At 53.2% G+C, this 17,933-nt stretch overlaps 2 protein-coding genes across 11 annotated transcripts in view; one reads left to right on the top strand and one right to left on the bottom strand.

The window, feature by feature from the left end:
- Positions 1-362: 362 nt before the first annotated feature.
- On the bottom strand, positions 363-6,894 carry Arv1 (ARV1 homolog, fatty acid homeostasis modulator). Of its 2 annotated transcripts, none has more exons than XM_048367435.1 (6): positions 6,724-6,893; positions 5,774-5,893; positions 4,248-4,401; positions 3,454-3,633; positions 2,043-2,186; positions 363-732 (listed from the first exon to the last, which is right to left on the bottom strand). In XM_048367435.1, the coding sequence occupies exons 1-5, from the start codon at positions 6,874-6,876 to the stop codon at positions 2,044-2,046; spliced, it is 750 nt and encodes a 249-aa protein (XP_048223392.1). In that variant the 5' UTR covers positions 6,877-6,893; the 3' UTR covers positions 363-732; position 2,043. The 2 variants fall into 2 exon arrangements, with proteins under 2 accessions (XP_048223392.1, XP_048223394.1); XM_048367437.1 differs by having other exon boundaries at positions 368-732; positions 3,454-3,678; positions 6,724-6,894.
- Positions 6,895-7,123: 229 nt separating this feature from the next.
- The window catches only part of Ttc13 (tetratricopeptide repeat domain 13), a 46,695-nt gene continuing 35,885 nt past the window's right edge, over positions 7,124-17,933 (top strand). For 8 of the 9 annotated variants that reach the window (XM_048367429.1, XM_048367428.1, XM_048367427.1 and 5 more), the window contains exons 1-2: positions 7,124-7,334; positions 15,328-15,422. In XM_048367429.1, coding sequence (XP_048223386.1) covers positions 7,124-7,334; positions 15,328-15,422 — 306 coding nt within the window. The remainder of the gene's footprint in view (positions 7,335-15,327; positions 15,423-17,933) is intronic. The other variant, XM_048367431.1, reaches the window with a different exon arrangement.

Raw genomic sequence — 17,933 nt, 5'->3', positions numbered from 1 at the left:
TCAAAAACAATAAACAAGCCGGGTGCCGGGGGCTCACGCCTGTCATCCTCGCTACTCAGGAGGCTGAGATCTAAGGATCATGGTTCAAAGCCAGCCTGAGTAGGAAAGTCCAGGCGATTCCAATGAACTGCCAGAAAGCCAGAAATGGAGCTGTGGCTCAAGTGGTAGAGTGCTAGCTTTGGATCAGAAAAACTCAGGGACAGTACCTAGGCCCTGACTTTGAGCCCCAGGACTGAACAAACAAAACAAAAACAAAACCCCCAAACAAATGGATGGGGCTATTGTCATCACATCTATTTTTTTTTAAGGCCTTTCTGAGATGTAATTCACCCCATGTACAAGTTAGCGCTTTTGTTTTGCAAATTAGTTACTGAGTTAAACAATTTACCAAATCTTAGTTTCTTTTGAAAGACTTTATTGAGAAAAATGTTTCCACTGTTGTAAGAACACAAAATATTTGAGAACTTTGAGTTTAAAGGATTCCCCAGGGGCACTGTCTCTGTAAGTGCTGGTGCTGCGGGGGCAGAGGGGGAGCCGGGTTCTCTTCACACCGCCAGAAGGGGCCTCAGCTTCACCTCAGACGCGAGGGGCCTGGTGCTGGTGACGCCTCCTCTCCGGGTGCAGCCGGTGACGTCTCACGCAGTGCCGAGGCCCGTCCGTGATGACGAGGCGGCCAGGGGTGCGCGCTGCTGCCCCCACGCAGGATGCCGCGGGCAGCAGGGCGTCGTCGGGCTGCCGCAGACAGACACGGGGACTAAGCATGGTGGAGTTCAGTGACACACATGCAAACACAACGCGTGAGACGGCAGGACACAGGACGTTGCTCTCACGTGGCGGCTAAGTAGGTGAGCTTCTTCTCCTAACTTTCAATGACACCTGCCAGCCAGCCAGGCTTAGGAAAAGCAGGAGAAATGCCAGCCCTGGCAAGGCTGAGGAATGCCACCTAAGCAGGGGGAGACGGCTGCTAAAGGTGCCCGCAGGCACCGGCATCCCGGAGGCGGCAATCACCTGAGCGGGGCTGGGGGGTGCACCCGGGAGATGGGCTCCGGCACCCGGGAAAGCTGAGTGCAGGGGTGCGTGTCTTACCAAGAGGGAAGCAGTGAAGAAGCAGATGAAGTAGGCTCAGCCTGGTGCAGAATAAAGCTCTGCGCGTGTGCGCGTGCGTGTGCGCGTGTGCATGCGCGTGCAGGGAGAACCGCTGTGAAAGCAACAGCATCTCTGAAGTCCCAGGAAGGGCGAGGGGGCTGGGGCAGCAGAGCGCAGGAGGTGCTGCATGGTGCATGGAGGGGAGGGGGCTTGTGCAGGTTGAGAGCAGGTCTGTTCAGGCGGTGCAGTAACTCAGAGGAGAAGGGCCGCTCGCTTCCCCTCCCTGCGTGGGTCCCGGATGAAGGCCTGTCCTGTCCTTCTTGGTGCCCCTCACTCCCAGGACCCTGCTTCCTCACAAGGAGGGGAACCCACGGTCACGAGCAGCCGAGGAAAGAACAACAGGGAAGAGCTAGCAAGTTCTAAGTGAAGCAAGAGCTCAGGGAAAGGGGCCGGGCCCTGTGGGAAGGCCCCCCCACCCCGCCCCCCCCGCCCCCCGCCCCGGGCAGCCCTTTGTGGTCAGGTCTCTGGAAGCAGCCATGGGGCACGTCCAGACAGCACGAGGCATAGATAGTGAGGCAGGAAGGACAGGGCCGGACGCGGTGAGTCTCGGCCGCTGCCAGGCTCAGGTGTGGTGGGGAGGAGAACAGGCCAGAAGCATAGAAATGCTGCAGGTGGGACAGAGGTGCTGGAGAGAGGAGGGCGGCTGGGAAGGGCGGCAGGCGCTGCCAGTGGAGTGTAGGCGGTGAGATTCCCCCCACAGCAGGAACAGCTGGGGTGGAGGTGTCTGGCCGTGAGGATAAGACCCGGAAGCAGTCCCAGGGATTGGTGCTATGATAAACGGAACTCAAGAACTCGGACCGATGTGTGCAGCTCGGGAGACATGCGGGTGGGCCAGGCGAGGTGCTGCACACCGCGGTACGGTGGGTCTAGGGTGTTGGGGTGCAGGGGCCCCGTACCTCAGAGGTCCTGAGACTTGTAGATGGCACAGTCAGTGCTGACGTCCCACTCCAGCCTCTGGAAGAAGTAGACCATGGCGCTCTCCAGCAGGGAGCCACTTAGGACAGCCAGCAGGGAGACCTTGCGGTTGATGTTCAGGGTGACTGGAACAGAAGGAGAGTCCATACGCTCTTAAGAATTTACATTAGCCGGGTGCCGGTGGCTCACGCCTGTCATCCTCGCTACTCAGGAAGCCCAGATCTAAGGATCAAGATTCAAAGTCAGCCCGGGCAGAAAAGTCCGTGAGACTCTTCTTTCCAAAGCTGGAAATGGAGCTGTGGCTCAAGTGGTAGAGTGATAAAGAGCTCAGGGACGGCACCTAATCCCTGAGTTCAAGCCCCAGGACAGGCACTGAAAAAAGAGACTTTTTTTTTTTTAAATTTAATGATCCAGGCATGGTGGCTCAACTTGTAGTCCTACCCATTTGGGAGGTTGACATCATAGGACGGCGGTTCAAGGCCAGCTTAGGCAAAAGAAGTTCCTAAGACTCCATCTCAATCAAGGGTAGGGCGTGGTGGTGCGCACCTGTGGATCCCGCTATGGGGAGGCGCCGTCGGGAGACTCCAGCCCAGGCTGGCCCGGGCATAAAGCGAGACGGAGGCAAAAGGGGGCGCAAGCGGTAGAGCACCTGCCTAACAAGTCCCAGACCTCAGCACCACCAAATAGGAGGCTCTGAGCTCAAAACCCAGGCACAAACGAATGAAATCCTCTAACAAAGCAACCTGTCGTGTAGTGGTTTATAAAGCCGATTCAGGGAAATCTGCCCTCGTCCTTTCTTAAGTTTCCCTCTCCCCTGTGTCCATCTCCAACCCTTCTGCGAGAACCACAGCCTCTGACTACGCCACCGACACCAGGCTGCTGCTTAAACCACGAGGCAGGGCACCATCAAGACAACAGGGAAAACAGAAACAGACTCGTGCCAGAAACAGCGGCAGTGTTCCAAGCTGCGTTATGATACCAAGTACCGGGTAGCAGGTTCATTACCAAGGCCTTTTCTCTTAGGGTACTGGGGGGGGGGGGGGGCTCGTGCACTCTGCACTGGAGCCACATCCCCAAGCCCTAACAGTTCCTTTAGAAGAGTACTTTTCATAGTGCCTGGGGAAGGTGAAGACACGCTTCCTAACGGAGCGGTACTGTCCGGGTGTGCAATCCTGGCTTGGCAAGTCCCCAGCCTGTGGCTCCAGACGAGCCCATGGCCCTCCCCCAGCCCCACGGGACCGGGCAAACGCACTCTGGAGACGGAAGCGCCCCGGTCACGTCTAACGCCGCCGCGGACGAGGTCCTACAGAGTGCCCGGTGGAGGGCGGCTCCAGGCCTCCTCGTGGGCTGGCAGCCGGGGAGGGCGGAGCCCAGCGGCCCTTGGGCACTCGCCTCGGATCGCCTGGAAGTGTGACGCCAGGACGAAGACTTTGATGAGCCTGAGGCACAGCGGCGTGTAGTCGTGCTCCCAGATGACCGCGGGGATCAGCAGCAGCTTGCCGTAGCTGGACAACAGCAGGGCTTTCAGCAGCAGACACAAGTCGGGCTTCTTCTTTGCTGTCTTGGGTCGCTCTAGCCACACGAAAGCAAAAATGCCAAGAAAAAAGGCAGTTTGTTCTAGGAGGAAATGAGAAATAAAATTATAGATGTCTCCATCCACGACTTACGCCCTGAGGAAAATAAATAATTCAAAAATCAAACTGATCAACTGATTTCCTAAGAAATGCTTTAATAACATCGATTTTTTTTCCTTCTCTTTCAAAAGAGTCATGCCTGGTTTGAGGGCCAGGCCTTGCTGTCATGACTTGGATATCTCAGAGTTTGTCATAATTTACCAAAGGAGCAATAGCTCCTTTAGAACCTTCATACCCTGCCTCGATTCCTAAACCCTCAAGACTACAGGTGTGTGCTGCCATGCTTGGCTGAAGTCAAAGGATTCAGAAGCAGAGAAGCATGGACACTAGTGATAAAGCATCCACAGAAATCAATGCAATTCTGACCTAGTCACTAGTTTGAATTCTGAAGGGCACTTTCTCTTTCTTTTTTGGAAGCACGGGGTACTAGGTTTTCAACTCAAGACTTTCAGTTCTGATTTAGCTTTTTTTGCTCACAGCTGGCATTGTACCACTTGATCCACACCTCTAGTCCAGCTTTTACTTGTAGACTCTTGGACTTTTCTGGCTTACCCAAGGACGCGATGGCGAACATCCTGTAGAAATCCCACTCCCTGGTGTAGCGGATCAGGTCATCCGGGGCGGTGCTCTGGTTTGAATCCTGCAGCTGCCGCCACCTCAGGTATGCGTCACAAAGCAGACAGAACACACAGAGCTTCCCGTGGATCTGAGGGTCAGAGACAAAGCCAGTCAGGAGAAGCGGCACTCGGTGGTGTTTCCTGCCAACACGCACAGCTGAAGCATTTGTAGTTTTGAAGAATGTTCCACGCAGACAACTTCGACTTCAGCCAAGTGCCCACCTGCTTTGATTCTGTCCACTAGTAATTTTGTTTTGTTTGTCTGTGCAGTTCCTGGGGCTTGAACTCACGGCTTGGGCACTCTTCCTGAGCTTTTCTGCTCAAGGGAATTACTCTACTACTTGAGCCACAGCTCCACTTCTGGCTTTTTTGGTCGTTAACTGGAGAGAAGAATCTTGTGGAATCCCCTGCCTGGGCTGGCTTTGAACCTCGATCCTTAGATCTCAACCTCCTGAGTAGCTGGGGTGACACCCCTGAGCTACCAGTGCCCAGCTCTCAATCAGTTGTTGCGGCTGTTCTTTTTTTGTCAATTGTGGGGCTTGAATTCTGAACCTGGGTGCTGTCCCTGAGCTCTTTTGCTCAAGGCTAGTGCTCTACCACTTGAGCCACAGCTCCACTTCTGGCTTTTCCGGTAGTTAATCAGAGATGAGAATCTCATGGACTTAGCTGCCCGGGCTGGCTTTGAACCTCCATCCTTGTATCTCAGCCTCCTGAGTAGCTAGGATTGCAGGCGTGAGCCACTGGCACAAGGCTCAATCGTGGTTTTAAAACAATAATATTCCTCAAAATCATACAAGAGGTCTCTCAAGTTATGTCTAGGCCCAGGTTCTGGGTCAGATCTTTCGTAGTAAAACCTAGACAGGTGTATTTTGAGGCAATTCCTGAAGTTTCCAAGATTCTACATAAAAAATCTATTCGACTGCCACCGGCTGAAAGAAGATAATTAGGAGGCAGAAACAAGCTTCAGGTTCCCAAGAGTGATGTTTGGGCAAAATAGACAACAGTCAGCAGTAAGAACTGCCTTCCCCTCTCATCTAGTTCTCCTACAAATGAAGATTTGTCCTTCAAGGGGAAGTGGGGAGAAGCGGGAGGAGCCGCAGGGGCTGAGGGTCCAGTCTGGTCTGAGCTCCTCCCCCTCACGCTGGTTCCTCGACACTGCATAAGTTACAGCATACAAGTGCAATAAGCTGCGTTGTTAGTCTTCTTTTAGTGACTGCTTACTTCTTGTGGGTGTAATTCTCTCCCCCACAGACACATAGTACAGAATAGGCTTCCACAGGTAGCCCCCTAAAAGGCAAGGAAGCAGCCTCCTGCCCTGACCACGTCCTCAGCCTTCACTAAGCACCGAGACCCTGTAATTTCCACACGCTCCCGGTCAGACTGAAAGACCCACCCTCCACTCACAAGTTGTTATTCCTTCAAAACATAAAAAGCATCGTCAGAAAGATCACCACCACTTACATTTATCTTGGTATTGAAAAGAATATGCCTGTAGGCCTGGGCTTTGCATAAAATAGCGTTAATCAAGATGATAACAGGATCATACTCGATGTATTTGTCTACTGGCTTCTGGCAGGATTTCTGGGATAATACAGAACAACATTAGAACACACATTTCATATTTTGAAATCTCAAAGGACTTGTTTTACACTTGTACAAAAAGGTGTATTGGCGTTCATTTAAATAAATTTCCCCTCAGATACAAAATGTCTGTGTAAGAAGTGGTCTTACAAGTGACTCTGTGTCTAGGTAGAAAAGTAGCATTTTACACTCATATCCAAAATGCTAAAGAGATAGTCCACTTAAAGCTTCCTTTTTAGGTAGGGAAGCGTCCAGAAGGTCCTACGTGTGCGGAATGTCCAAGCAGGTCTAGCAGGTACTTCCACCGGTAAGCTGTTGCTTGCTGGCTAGATGGCTCAACCACTGGCTTTTGAAGAGTGATTCGGAGAACGGCATTAAGCAGCGCTCCCTGCCTGCCAAGCTTCTGGGGGCTACAGGTGGGCACACCAGAATGGGGCGCACCACCAACAATCCCAAGGTGGGGGCGCCAGGGGGAGTCTGGGTTTTCCTCCAAGACACTGAGGGGTCAAGGGGGGGGACACAGTGCAGTACAGAGTGCCGACCAGCTGTGTGTACGGAGCTGGGTCGTGCAGCAGCCTGGTTCCAAGTGGCCCAGCAATCGGGGCTCCCTTGGCCTTCGGAGCCCGTGCAGGAAAGCGGGCTCTCCACTGGCAGCAATGTCATCAAGTCCCAACATCCTCCCAACCGGAACGTGGACGGCGATAACAGCTGCTCCAGCTCAAGACATTTCCCACCGCCTCAAACCTTGACAGGACGCCATAGCCACGGAAGCAGCCGGGAGTATAACCGCCCCTCCCCCGCCGCCCCCCGACCCCGCGCCCGGCACGCACGCAGATGGTGATCTTCAGCACGCCGTGGCTGTAGTCCCGGTACAGCTCGCGGGCCTCCCGGTTGCACTCGATGCAGCGGTAGCGGATGCAGGCCGACGCCGGCCCCTCGGCGCCCTTCCCGGGCCGCGGCCCGCAGCGCCCACCCGTTCCCATGGCCACCGCGCGGCCCCGCTTCCGGTCCCCGCCGGAAGCCGCCCGCGGCCGGAAGCGCGCGCGCACAGCCCGCCGGGCCTCGCAGTCCGCACGCCGGGCCCGCGCCCGCGGCCGGCGCCACCCGGACTACGACTCCCGGCGGGCGATGCCCGCGCGCGCGCGCGCACGCGCGAGGCGCGCCCACCTGCCCGCCGGGCCGCGCGTCGCCGCGCCTGCGCCTGCGCCCGCGCCTGCGCCGTGCGCGAAGATGGCACCTGCGGGCCGCGGCGGCGGCGGCGGCGGCGGCCGGGGCGGCGCGGGCGCCCGGGCGCTCCGCTGGCTGCTGCTGCTGGGCGCGGCGGCCGGCGCGCGGGCCTCGGAGCACTTCCCGCCGCTGTCGCTGCTCAAGCCCGAGGCGCCGGCGGCCGGCGGCTGCGCGCAGCCCGGCGAGTGGGCCGACCAGTACCCGGCCGAGTGCGGTGAGCGGGGCCGGGGCCGGCGGCGAGCGGGGCGCGGGGAGGCGCGCGGCGGGGCGGTCCCCGGGGCGGCCGCGAGGGCGGGCACGGGGCGGCGGCGGAGCCGGGGACCCGAGGCGCCGCCCGCCCGGCAGCCCGAGGCTCCGTGGGCGCCCGGGCCCGGCGGAGGAAGGGAAAGGACGGGCCGGCGGGTGCGCGGAGCCGCCGGCCCCCGAGGGCGGCCCGCCCCGGGCCCCTCAGCCCGCGCCGCCTTGCCGGAGCCGAGGTGATCGCGGTTTGCCGGAGCGGAGCCGAGACGCCACGTTTGGCCCAATCGTGGGGGTGGGGGCGGGGCGATTGCACGGCCCGACTCGCTCCCCGCCGTCGGGCCTCCTGAGCCGGGCTCGCCCGCCGACGGCCCCGACGGCTCGGCCCGCGCGGCCGGGCGCCGGGCACCGCGGCCGAGCCCCGCGTCGCCGTGCGCCCGCCGGTCCGAGCCGCGAGCGGGGGGCGGCCTGGCCGCGGCCCCACCGCCCTCGCCCGGGCGCCGCGGGGCGCGCGCCGGCTCCGCGGCCTGGCGGGGTCCCCCGTCACCCCCGCAGCGGCGGCCTCGTCGGAGGGCGGCCCCCCATGAGGCCCCGTGGAGATGGCCAGCCCCGGGCGGTGTGTCCGGGTGGTGCCCGTGTTTAGGAACCCTCACCGGGGCTGACCCCGCCGGTGTTGGTTTCCTCCAGGTAGTGACGGAGGGAGGTTCTGCCCTTCCTCCGCCTCCTCCCGTAGGAGCGCACTGTCTCACGTTCTCGGCTTTAAAGGAGGAGCACTGTTCTATTGTGAAGCTTTACACGTGCCGTGTGCAGGTATCTTAGGTTTTACTTTGTATGTCCTCAGTGTAGTGCTCGTCTTAGTTGGAATTTGAACTAATAAACCTGCAGATTCGTTGCAGGGGTCTTTGCCCCCCCTCCCCGCTCCCCCGTCGGGTAGGAATGTTCCCTAGCTGCCCACGGCACTGAGGAGGATGCCCCAGATATCCCCAGGGTTCCAGCAGTTTCCCTTAGCTTTTGGTATGTGACAGAGTTCTCTGTGGTTGTAGGGAGTTGCTGAGATACCTCTTGCTTCTCTCTCCTCACCCCGGGCAAGTGTGCAGGAACCAGACCCCATGAAGCCTGCCCTGGTCCTCTGTCCTAGGAGGAAGGGACAGATTCAGGGTTTACAAATATCCCTGGCATAGCCTGAGGGAAGGCTGGTGGTATGGGGTAAGCAAGTGGTCTGAACCATCCAGCGTCCAGAACCAACGAGCCCTTCAGTCATGTGAATGTGATCTCATGTCACTTGACTGACTGTCCAGCTGTAGGCCTCTTCCTATGACAGCCACACCTGTTTCAAGGGCAGTCAGAGCTGCACAGGACTGAAGCCTGCATGGGTCTACGTGTGCACAGGTTCTGATGAGCAGAGCACAAATTCCCTGACAGACCCCCACTGACTGCAGGGGCACACACAGCCGCTGGGGGGAGCCCATCCGACTGAAGGCCGCCCATGGCACACACAAGCCGGACACACCGCCATCCAGTGGAGTTCCTGTCCCAGATCCAGTGCTGCACACAAGCACGCCTGTGGCTGTAGATATTCTGCAGAGCCCATGTCTTATAGATGATGGTTGTAGGTGTCGGAACCCATTAGGTGTAGATGTTGGACCCTGTAGATGTCAGAGCCCATTGTCTGTAGATGTGGGAGCCTGTGTCTTGTAGATGGTGGTTGTAGATGTTGGAACCTGTGTCTTGTAGATGGTGGTTGTAAATGTTGGAGCACATGTCTTGTAGATGGTGGTTGTAGATGTGGGAGCCTGTGTCTTGTAGATGGTGGTTGTAGGTGTGGGAGCACATGTCTGGTAGATGGTGGTTGTAGATGTGGGAGCCTGTGTCTTGTAGATGGTGGTTGTAGATGTTGGAGCACATGTCTTGTAGATGGTGGTTGTAGATGTTGGAGCACATGTCTTGTAGATGGTGGTTGTAGGTGTGGGAGCACATGTCTTGTAGATGGTGGTTGTAGGTGTGGGAGCACATGTCTGGTAGATGGTGGTTGTAGGTGTGGGAGCCTGTGTCTTGTAGATGGCGGTTGTAGGTGTGGGAGCCTGTGTCTTGTAGATGGTGGTTGTAGGTGTGGGAGCACATGTCTTGTAGATGGTGGTTGTAAGTATGGGAGCCTGTGTCTTGTAGATGGTGGTTGTAGATGTGGGAGCCTGTGTCTTGTAGATGGTGGTTGTAGGTGTGGGAGCACATGTCTTGTAGATGGTGGTTGTAGGTATGGGAGCCTGTGTCTTATAGATGGTGGTTGTAGATGTGGGAGCCTGTGTCTTGTAGATGGTGGTTGTAGGTGTGGGAGCCTGTGTCTTGTAGATGGTGGTTGTAGATGTGGGAGCCTGTGTCATGTAGATGGTGGTTGTAGGTGTGGGAGCACGTCTTGTAGATGGTGGTTGTAGATGTTGGAGCACATGTCTTGTAGATGGTGATTGTAGGTGTTGGAGCACATGTCTTGTAGATGGTGGTTGTAGATGTGGGAGCCTGTGTCTTGTAGATGGTGGTTGTAGGTGTGGGAGCCTGTGTCTTGTAGATGGTGGTTGTAGATGTGGGAGCCTGTGTCTTGTAGATGGTGGTTGTAGGTGTGGGAGCACATGTCTTGTAGATGGTGGTTGTAGATGTGGGAGCCTGTGTCTTGTAGATGGTGGTTGTAGATGTTGGAGCACATGTCTTGTAGATGGTGGTTGTAGATGTTGGAGCACATGTCTTGTAGATGGTGGTTGTAGGTGTTGGAGCACATGTCTTGTAGATGGTGGTTGTAGATGTGGGAGCCTGTGTCTTGTAGATGGCGGTTGTAGGTGTGGGAGTACATGTCTTGTAGATGGCGGTTGTAGGTGTAGGAGCCTGTGTCTTGTAGATGGCGGTTGTAGGTGTGGGAGCCTGTGTCTTGTAGATGGCGGTTGTAGGTGTGGGAGCCTGTGTCTTGTAGATGGCGGTTGTAGGTGTGGGAGCCTGTGTCTTGTAGATGGCGGTTGTAGGTGTGGGAGCCTGTGTCTTGTAGATGGCGGTTGTAGGTGTGGGAGCCTGTGTCTTGTAGATGGCGGTTGTAGGTGTGGGAGCCTGTGTCTTGTAGATGGCGGTTGTAGGTGTGGGAGCCTGTGTCTTGTAGATGGCGGTTGTAGGTGTGGGAGCCTGTGTCTTGTAGATGGTGGTTGTAGGTGTGGGAGCACGTGTCTTGTAGATGGTGGTTGTAGATGTGGGAGCCTGTGTCTTGTAGATGGTGGTTGTAGATGTTGGAGCACATGTCTTGTAGATGGTGGTTGTAGGTGTGGGAGCCTGTGTCTTGTAGATGGTGGTTGTAGGTGTGGAGCACATGTCTTATAGATGGTGGTTGTAGATGTGGGAGCCTGTGTCTTGTAGATGGTGGTTGTAGGTGTGGGAGCACATGTCTTATAGATGGTGGTTGTAGATGTGGGAGCCTGTGTCTTGTAGATGGTGGTTGTAGGTGTGGGAGCCTATGTCTTGTAGATGGTGGTTGTAGATGTGGGAGCCTGTGTCTTGTAGATGGTGGTTGTAGGTGTGGGAGCACATGTCTGGTAGATGGTGGTTGTAGGTGTGGGAGCCTGTGTCTTGTAGATGGTGGTTGTAGGTGTGGGAGCACATATCTTGTAGATGGTGGTTGTAGATGTTGGAGCACATGTCTGGTAGATGGTGGTTGTAGGTGTGGGAGCACATGTCGGGTAGATTGTTGGGGTTTGGACACCCCCTTTCTCCCCCCACGGGGAGAATGGTAACCACAAACAGCGGAAGGCCAAAGGCGTGCTCACATGGGCAAGCGCTAAGTTGAGGAAGGGTTGCTGAAGCCTCCCCTCCCCCCAGTCCCCCCACATGTTACCAAGGGCGGAGGCGAAAAGGAAGGCATCAGGGACACGCTGCGGTGGTGGGAAGCGTCTCAAAGACTTTAATATGGAAGGGCACTTATATAGAAGTAATGGCGGGAAAGAAAGGGGGCTGGCCAAAGGGCCAGTCATAGGCTAGGGGTCACGTTTATCAAGTGACATCACGAAACTTCCCTTTGTGGGCGGGACAACCCCATCATGGTGGCACGCACGTGTTCACCTCCCAAGGGGTGGAGGCCAGAAGGTGGGAGGGACTTCCATTGTCCCAAGGCTGGTGGGAGGGCAGCCTTTCCCAGGCCATAATAATCCCCAACAGTAGATGGTGGTTGTAGGTGTTGGAGCACATGTCTTGTAGATGGTGGTTGTAGGTGTGGGAGCACATGGCTTGTAGATGGTGGTTGTAGGTGTGGGAGCCTGTGTCTTGTAGATGGTGGTTGTAGATGTTGGAGCACATGTCTTGTAGATGGTGATTGTAGGTGTTGGAGCTGATGTCCAGTAGAGGGAACAAGTTCACATAAATGGGCCCATGTTGTCTACCTTGAATGATTGAAGTTAAGAAGGGGCAAGGTAGTGGTAGGTAATATCAGGTAACTGCTAGACAAGGTAGCCAAGGAGGCCTCTATTAAGAAGGCATTTGATCTCTGGACCTGTGATGGAGGGGATCTTAATTAGACTCCTGTAGTTAAGGTCCAGGCCATTTATGACTTATCCATTAAAAAAGAATTTCTGTTCCTGCTCTTCCTACTAAAGCTAAGCTACAATTCCCTCATTCCTTTGAGCTGTAGTAAGTGTGCCAGTCATTTTGTGTGTGATTTTTGGTGGTACTAGAGGTTAAACCCAGGCCTTGTGCGTGGGAGGCACCACTTTTCAGCTGAACCACTTGCATCGCTCCTCATCTTGGGTGAAATGTATGTTTATGTTCTTTACAGACATCCAGAAGTGTCACATTATGGTTCAGATATATACTTCCCATAGTTGCTTTAAAAATACTTTCGTTTTCTTCCTTTGAAAATAGGAGCTCTGTGTGTGTGTGTGTGTGTGTGTGTGTGTGTGTGTGTGTGTATTTAATTGCTGACAGACTTAGCTGCTTCTCAGTGAGTCTGCTTGTCTTTCTGGTAGTTGTCAAGTAGCTCCCTCAATCCACTTGTGATTTTAGCATATTCCATATTTAATTTGCTCAATCAGCACTTGCGTTTAGTTTCCTGGAACTGACGTTATTTTTTTTCCCACAGTTTTTTTTTTTTTTTTTTAGAAAGAACAGGTAATGTCGGTGAGGCTTAGATCGCTGCTGAGAATGGCATTCCTGCTTTGCTAAGAGCTGTGGGTCGTTTATGTATGGGGAAATTGGTGCTCCACCCACTTGTCTTAGACATGGCGGTGCCTGCGTGTGATGGGGTAAGGGTCCACAAAAGGAAATGCGTGTCTTGAGGAGGCCTCCTTCTTGCTCTTGAAGTTATAACCAGTTTTCATGGTCTGGAGGCAGATGGTGTGTGGTCTGGCCCCACCTTCCTGATTCTCTGTGTGTGAAAAGGTGACTCACAACAAATGGGTGATTCCCATACAAAGGTCATAAAATTTCATTAGGTTAATAAAAGGCTTGAGTAAGTAGATTAGGTTTTGTAAAGCCGTTAAATGTAATTTTGGTGTAATTCTTAGGAAAGTCGTGGAGGAGTTGTTATGAACATTAACAAACCAGATAAACAGAATGGCTGGGACATCCTAAGTCATCACAGCAGGGGGTGGGTGGGTTCCACAGGACCGAGCCCTGTGTCACCAGTTAACATAATGTTATGTTATGTATGTTTACTGCAGCTGAGGCCCACCTGTGGGGTAGAGGGCAGCTGTGGGAGGAGCGGGGCCTCCAGTCAGGCCTGCCCAGTCACATTCCCCTGCCCTGCCCAGCTGGGGTTGTCTGCTTACCAGCACCGGGCTTTCTTCTTGTGTGCCCTGATACCGCCCCTGAGGACTCCATCCAGTGCCGCACGCCCCGTTTACCTCCACCCACCCGAGTCCTGCTTGTGTCTGTGGAACTTGATCTTCTAGCCTTGCTCACTACCTTAGGGCTCTAATGTCCTGCCAGTAGTCACAAGTGACAGAAGAATTTAGCAAATACTCTCCCATCGTCCCTCTCCCTCAGATGGTTCCATGGACAGAGTTTGATGCTCTTTAGTTAAAATAATCTATTATGAGGGTCTCATCACATAAAACCAGCCATTTTAAAGTGAACAGTTTAGGGGAATTGTACACTTGCAAGTACTTCATGCATTGCCCTCCTTCAAGGGTAGACTTTTCCCTTACCCTGTCCCTCAGCACCACTTCCCCACCAGCCTGCATTCTTTCTTGCAGTTACCTGTGCTAGGAGTTTTTATGTAACCTTTTTTTGTCTTTCATTTAGCCTCATGTTTGGGGGCCCTTCCAAATGTTACTATGTGTCTGCACTTCATTTTAATGGGTGAATGACATTACACTGTGTATGTATCATAGTTTATCTATTTGTTTGTTGATGGACATTCATGGGGCTTGAACTCAGGGCTTGGGCGCTGTCCTGGAGGTTTCTCCTCTCAAGACTAGCTGCTTTGAGCCACAGAGCCACTTGCTGTTTTCTGGTGTTTAATTGGAGATAAGGGTCTCAAACTCTCCTGCTCAGTCTGGCTTTATATGGGGACCCTCAGATCTCAGCCTCCTGAGTAGCTAAGATTATAGGTGTGAGCCACCGGTGCCTGGTTTACCTTTGGGCTTTTGTGAATTCTGCCGTTATTGATGTGTATACAGAACTAGAGTCCCTATTAAGTTCTTTAGGAAGTATGTATAGAAGACTTCCTGGTGAGATAGTGATTCTGTGTTTAGGAATTGCTGTTCTGTTTCCACAGTGACTGTACCATTTTATATTCCTACCAGCAGTGTTTCCGTTTTCTCCACATCTCTGCCAGTACTTGTTTCCTTTTTCTTTTTTCTTAGTGAATCCATTAATTACTGTTATTTGTGTGTGTGTGTGTGCGCGCACGCTTGCATGCATGTGTGTGAACTGATGTCCTCATTCTCTTACTCAGCTTTTTACTCATGACTGACACTCACCACTAGAACTACACTTTCTCCCAACTCTTTGGTTGATTTAAGTTGGAGATAAGAGTATTGCAGACTTTTCTGCCCATGATCCTCCTAACTCCGTCTCCTGAGAAGTTAGGATTTGAGGCAAGAGCATCTAACACCCAGTTCCTCTCCTCCCTCCTCCCTTCCCCCCTCCCCTCCTCTTTTGTCACCGTGCTGGGTATGAGGATGCCCCCTTCATGGCTCTATTCACATTTCTCTAGTGATGATGCCCAGTCACTTTGTATGCTCAGTGTCCATTTGTACATCCTTAGGACTTGAATCGCCCGCTTTTGAGTTGGTTGTCTTTTTCTTGTTTAGTTGTCTGAATTGTTTATATATTCTATACAACACTTACAAGAAGACATGCACTTTTTTTTTCTTTTCCACTCCTGGGGCTTGGACTCAGGGCCTGAGCACTGTCCCTGGCTTCTTTTTGCTCAAGGCTAGCACTCTAAATCTTGCCACAGCTCCATTTCTAGCTTTTTTTTTTGTTTATGTGGTGCTGAGGAATTGAACCCAGGGCCTCGTGCATGCTAGGCGAGCACTCCACTAAGCCACATTCCTAGCCCCAAGACATGGACTAGTGCATGTCTTCTAATATTGGCTCTCCCTGGCTTGGTTTTCTCTGTGTATGTGTGTACACACATAGACACACACACACACACACACACACACACACACACGTTAACCTAAGGTGGTAATGTTGCCAGATAAGCAGCAAGTACCCAGAGGAAGTGGGCAGTGATGTACTCCACTGGTGTGCTGAGCTGGCATTGAACCGCCGCTGGCCCTGTTGCTGCAGGGGAGTCACCTCGCACTGACCCTCAGCTCAGCATGTCCAGGATAGAGGAGGAGACGGTTAGTTTGCTAGTGCGAGCACACTGAAGCAATGCATGGCTCTTCTAGTGTTTCTTAAGCTTCTCCTTTATTTTGGTTTCGTGGGATACTAAAATTTCCATTTATAGTTAATCACTTTACTTATGATGAGACTAATAAAGGCTGTTTGCTTTTCAGAGTCTTCCTTTTTGAACTTCCATGAGTCTGACTGTGAACCTAAAGGATCGCCATCCTGTGACTCCTTGCTTTCCCTCAACACTGAAAAGATTCTGGTATGCATCCTCTCTCGACTCTGCCTCCTCCTGTAACCCGATGCACCACCATGCGTGTCCCAGAGGCAGAGCTTGCCTCTCACACCAGTTAGGAGTCAGGCTCTGTTGGTTCCAGGTGCAGAAGAGAAGGCTAGGTCGTCCAATGTTTGGTCACATTGTTATGAGTTATGGGTTGTATCGTTGGTCATTTTGAACCTTAGACTTTGAGATGGAAGGAATACTGAAGAGGTCACAACCAGAGCTTATCTCTAGGGGTCTGCATTTGCAAGTATAGTATTACCTTACTTTTCTAGATTTTTACCTGTGTGGATCTTTTTTTTTTTTTTGCCAGTCCTGGGCCTTGGACTCAGGGCCTGAGCACTGTCCCTGGCTTCTTCCCGCTCAAGGCTAGCACTCTGCCACTTGAGCCACAGTGCCGCTTCTGGCCGTTTTCTGTATATGTGGTGCTGGGGAATCGAACCTAGGGCCTCGTGTATCCGAGGCAGGCACTCTTGCCACTAGGCTATATCCCCAGCCCCTGTGTGGATCTTTTATATAGCTTTTAAAAAAATTAGCGCCAGCTACTCTGTAAAGGAACCCCTCCACTTTGGGGCCGAGGGCCTGGCACTTGCCTGTTCTTGGGAGCACAGCTGTTGTGTGTCTGCTTGTCCTTGCTGATGGTCTTCCTCCTGCCTGTGGTCTCGAGGTGGGAGGGTCACCGGTGTCATCTCTGCTCACACCTGACTCTGGAGCCAAGCTCCTGCGTGTCCTGGGCTAACATTAACCATTCACCACGCCTTGTCCTTTGATAGTTCCATAGATTTTGCTTAAAATTTTCCTTGATGATGCTTATTCTTTTTCAAACAAAGCATTGCTTTTCCTGTTGGAGCTGTTGATGGTGCTTACGAGTTGCAAGCAGGAGAAAGATCACTGCTTTTCTCTGGCTCACTGCCTAGCAGTCAGTGGGATGATGTGCAAAACCTTCTGCATTAGACGCCCCGCATCACTGCAAGTGCTCAGGCAGAAACTAGGTAGTACTGCAGTTCGATTCTTAAGAGTCTGATAGGAATGGATAGTAACGCAGGTGGCTCCCTCGGGCCACGTTTCCTGTTAAGATAGCACTCCTGAGTTGAGTGGGTGGTGCACTCCTGTAATCCCAGCACTTGGGAGGCCGGGGCAGGACAATCAAGAGTTTGAGGCCAGCCTGGGCAACATAGTTTGGGATCCGTCTTGTTTATGTAGCAAGACCCTTTATAAAAGTAAACGGATGGATGAATAAATAAAGGAAAGAACGAACAACAAAAAAGATGACACTGTTGGCATGTGATATGGTGCTGTGCATAGGCCACTGTTTGGCATTGGTAGATCGCACTGGTTGTTGCTACACCTTGAAGGGCTCACCAGACTCCGCCCGTGGGTGCTTGTGGAACATAGAAGGATCCGATGGGGAGGGGGTTCTAACGGGACACTTGGCACAGACAAGGATCCGACGGGGGGTTTCTAACGTGGACACTTGTGTCACATACAACGATTGGATGGAGGTTTCTAATGAAGATTCTATGAGTCCCAGTGGTGGGACTGGTAGATGTTTTTCTGTCAGCTTCTTGCAGGGGATGAAGCAACACAAGTTTCCTGAGGTTTCCTGAGGTGGGTGCTCCTCAGCTTGTGTCTTTAACCTGTGGCTTGTGTTTCCATCTGAGCTAGTTGCTCTTTGCATACCAAGTACCACTCTATTTGAACACTTGGACACTGAATGAATAAGTATTATAAATGGCAGTACTGGGGCTGGGAATGTGGCCTAGTGGTAGAGCGCTTGCCTAGCATGCACAAAGCCCTGAGTTCGATTCTTTAGTACCACATAAATAGAAAAAGCCAGAAGTGAGCTGTGGCTTAAATGATAGAGTGCTAGCCTTGAGTAAAAGAAGCTCAGGGACGGTGCCCAGGCACTGAGTTCAAGCCCCAGGACTGGCAAAATAAAATTTAAAAATTTAATATAAATGGCAATACTTTGTTACTTATTATTTGGCTCAGTGAAACCAGGTGGTCCACAGTTGGCCATCTTTGAGGCTAGCCGGCATACACATTAGCCAGAGGAGTGCCTTGTGTGTCATTAGTTACCTGCCACCTGCCAGCGGACTCCTGTCCTATAGATCTAAGAAAGGAAGAGCCCAGAGATGGCTCAGCCATTGGTTCTAATCCTCCAGGTTTAGAGTGGCAGGCCCTTGGCTTCTCTCTGACAATGAGTGTGTGTGCGTTTCTGGTCAGGAGTTGTTTGTGTCTCCTGTATGCTGAGGACAGCACAGTTCCTGCCCGCTCCCCCCCCCCCCCCCCCCCGGTCTGGTGTGACGGCAGACCTAGTTTCCTCCAAAACATACCAGTGCCAGCGCCATGTTATGGACAGGTGCTGCACCAAGACTGCGTCGGTGCCCGTGCCAGCAGCTTTTCCTTGCTTCTCCTGGTTTCCACTTTGTTTCAGCTCTCCATGTGTCTGTGGGGTTCACTGGGGCCCAGCCTGCTGTAGTTTTGGGATAG

Source organism: Perognathus longimembris, chromosome 18 (assembly GCF_023159225.1).
Source record: "Perognathus longimembris pacificus isolate PPM17 chromosome 18, ASM2315922v1, whole genome shotgun sequence".
In the NCBI taxonomy this organism is placed as follows: domain Eukaryota; kingdom Metazoa; phylum Chordata; class Mammalia; order Rodentia; family Heteromyidae; genus Perognathus; species Perognathus longimembris.
This window is presented reverse-complemented; position numbering and strand designations above follow the sequence as displayed.